We start from the raw sequence: 2,500 nt of genomic DNA, 5'->3' as shown, positions 1-2,500 counted from the left end.
ACTGCATGAGATGTTGTGACATGTTTTTCTCTGGTAACTCTCTCCATTCACAAGGTACACAACTTCAAGATAGTGCTGCTTACGCTACCGATTCAGCTAGCACACAGGTAAATAAAAAGGTACATTGGAACAAACCCAGACACTTCCTCAAAGAAAGAAAGCGCTTACCGAGCATCTGACATGTGCACACAGCAGCAAAGACAGAAGAAATATGCAAACAAAAAGACAGAGCAAAGTGTGGTCCGTTTCACTGTTGGGTGTTGTGCACAACATATTTACTGACTATGGTGACATATGTTGCTGTCAGACTGGTCTATGGTTATTAGTCACAGCGCATCGCAAAGTGTGCTGTACTGCTGACAAGAGCAGTCTATGTTTATCTCTCTCCATACGAACGGCGAAAGAGACGACGTTAACAGCGTTTCACCCCAGTTACCATCATCAAAATATTGCAAGCGGAAGACTCTTATACTGAAGAGGTGAATGTTGACAAAGAATACCACAATTCTGACGACGGAAGCTAAAGGTTGGGTCATTGAGACACCCACTGGACATCCGAGGGGTCTGTGTAGAGGGAGAAGACAGGACTGGCCGTACTGAATGAGTTATTGATCCATCGTTGGATTTCCTTCTGGAGCAAAAGACGTACACTTTTATGTAGCGTTGGGTACAGCCTGCATTGGACTAACAGATGGCAGTCTGTCTGTCGACCTTTGCCTTTAGTGTTGAATAAATCAACGAAATGTGTATTGATCAACTACTGGTGTGGGGTGGGGGCTAGTCGATAATTGATTTTGTTTCGTTGTCCATTGTCGATGTGTATGTAGAGTGATGGCCTAGAGGTAACGCGTCCGCCTAGGAAGCGAGAGAATCTGAGCGCGCTGCTTCGAATCACGGCTCAGCCGCCGATATTTTCTCCCCCTCCACTAGACCTTGAGTTGTGGTTTGGACGCTAGTCATTCGGATGAGACGATAAACCGAGGTCCCGTGTGCTAGCATGCACTTAGCGCACGTAAAAGAACCCACGGCAACAAAAGGGTAGTTCCTGGCAAAATTCTGTAGAAAAATCCACTTCGATAGGAAAAAAACAAACAAAACTGCACGCAAGAAAAATACACACACAAAAAAAGGGTGGCGCTGTGGTATAGCGACGCGCTCTCCCTGGGGAGAGCAGTCCGAATTTCACACAGAGAAATCTGTTATGATAAAAAGAAATACAAATACAAATATTGTTGGTGGGGGTGGGGTCGGTATCTATCTGTCTATAGTCTGAAGTGAGGACACGTTATCATATGCGTGTTCACGTAGCGTGTGAGTGTGTGTGTGTGTGTGTGTGTGAGAGATGGGGGCAAAGTTAAAGGTAAGGCGATCATAATGTTCACGGAACTTCAGTTCTCTCTCTCTCTCTCTCTCTCTCTCTCTCTCTCTCTCTCTCTTGTGTTAAACAAAAATAACCCGTCCCCCCCTTGTCAATAGACCAATAGACCCTTGCAGGTAATGACAATAAAGTGTCAAAGTGTCAAAGTGTCTCTCTCTCTCTCTCTCTCTCACACACACACACACACACACACAAACACACACACACACACACACACACACACACAAACACACACACACACAAACACACACACACACACACACACACACACACACACACACACACACACACACTCTCACTCACACACACACTCACTCTCACACTCTCTCTCTCTCTCTCTCTCTCTCACACACACACACACACACACACACACACACACACACACACACACTCTCTCTCTCTCTCTCTCACACTCACACACACACACTCTCACTCACACACACACACTCTCACTCTCTCTCACACACACATTCTCTCTCACACACACACACACACACACACACACACACACACACACACACTCACAGACATCATCCCCCTTTCTGTTTTGCTCATGACTACGAACAAATCAACTCTTCCCCCCTATTCACAACGCAATTGTACGAGAGCACGCTCATTTCTTCCAGAGACAAGCAAAAGGTGCACCACTCACATACAGCACCAAGGTGTTGCGCTGCAGTCTTTGCACGGGCTTGAACAGAGCGTCTGTTACAAAGAAAGAAAACAGACCACATTACAAAGCGTTTATTGAATCGATTTCATGAAAAACAAGAGAGGCAAGGCCTTCAAGACTCACTTGTGATAATTTACGTCCCCTAGCATTAATTACAGAGTAATTTCCCTTTTTTTTTTACTATCTGCACCAAAACGTTTGCAAAATAAATAAAAATTCCATGCTTAGCAAAAGAAGTTCCTGTTTGAACGAAAAATGATAATAATGACTCCTCTAGTTGTTGTGTCACAATAACTCAATAAGAGGTCAAAGTGCCAAGTTTAGAGAATACAAAAAATATAAATATAACAGTAAATGCAGTTTGCATATAATTAGGCTTCTTTTTTATTATTTTTTTTTTGTGCCCATCCCATAGGTGCAATATTGTTTTAAACAAGATGAATGGAAAG

General features: G+C 43.7%; 1 protein-coding gene across 2 annotated transcripts in view; it reads right to left on the bottom strand.

Moving 5' to 3' along the window:
* The window catches only part of LOC143288590 (uncharacterized), an 80,889-nt gene that overhangs the window by 33,844 nt on the left and 44,545 nt on the right, over window positions 1-2,500 (bottom strand). For both annotated transcript variants that reach the window (XM_076597215.1, XM_076597214.1), the window contains exon 8: window positions 2,031-2,083. In XM_076597215.1, coding sequence (XP_076453330.1) covers window positions 2,031-2,083 — 53 coding nt within the window. The remainder of the gene's footprint in view (window positions 1-2,030; window positions 2,084-2,500) is intronic.

This window comes from Babylonia areolata, chromosome 12 (genome assembly GCF_041734735.1).
Source record: "Babylonia areolata isolate BAREFJ2019XMU chromosome 12, ASM4173473v1, whole genome shotgun sequence".
NCBI classification, from domain to species: Eukaryota; Metazoa; Mollusca; class Gastropoda; order Neogastropoda; family Buccinidae; genus Babylonia; species Babylonia areolata.
The sequence above is the reverse complement of the archived record's forward strand: the minus strand, read 5'-3'. Positions and strand labels throughout refer to the sequence as shown.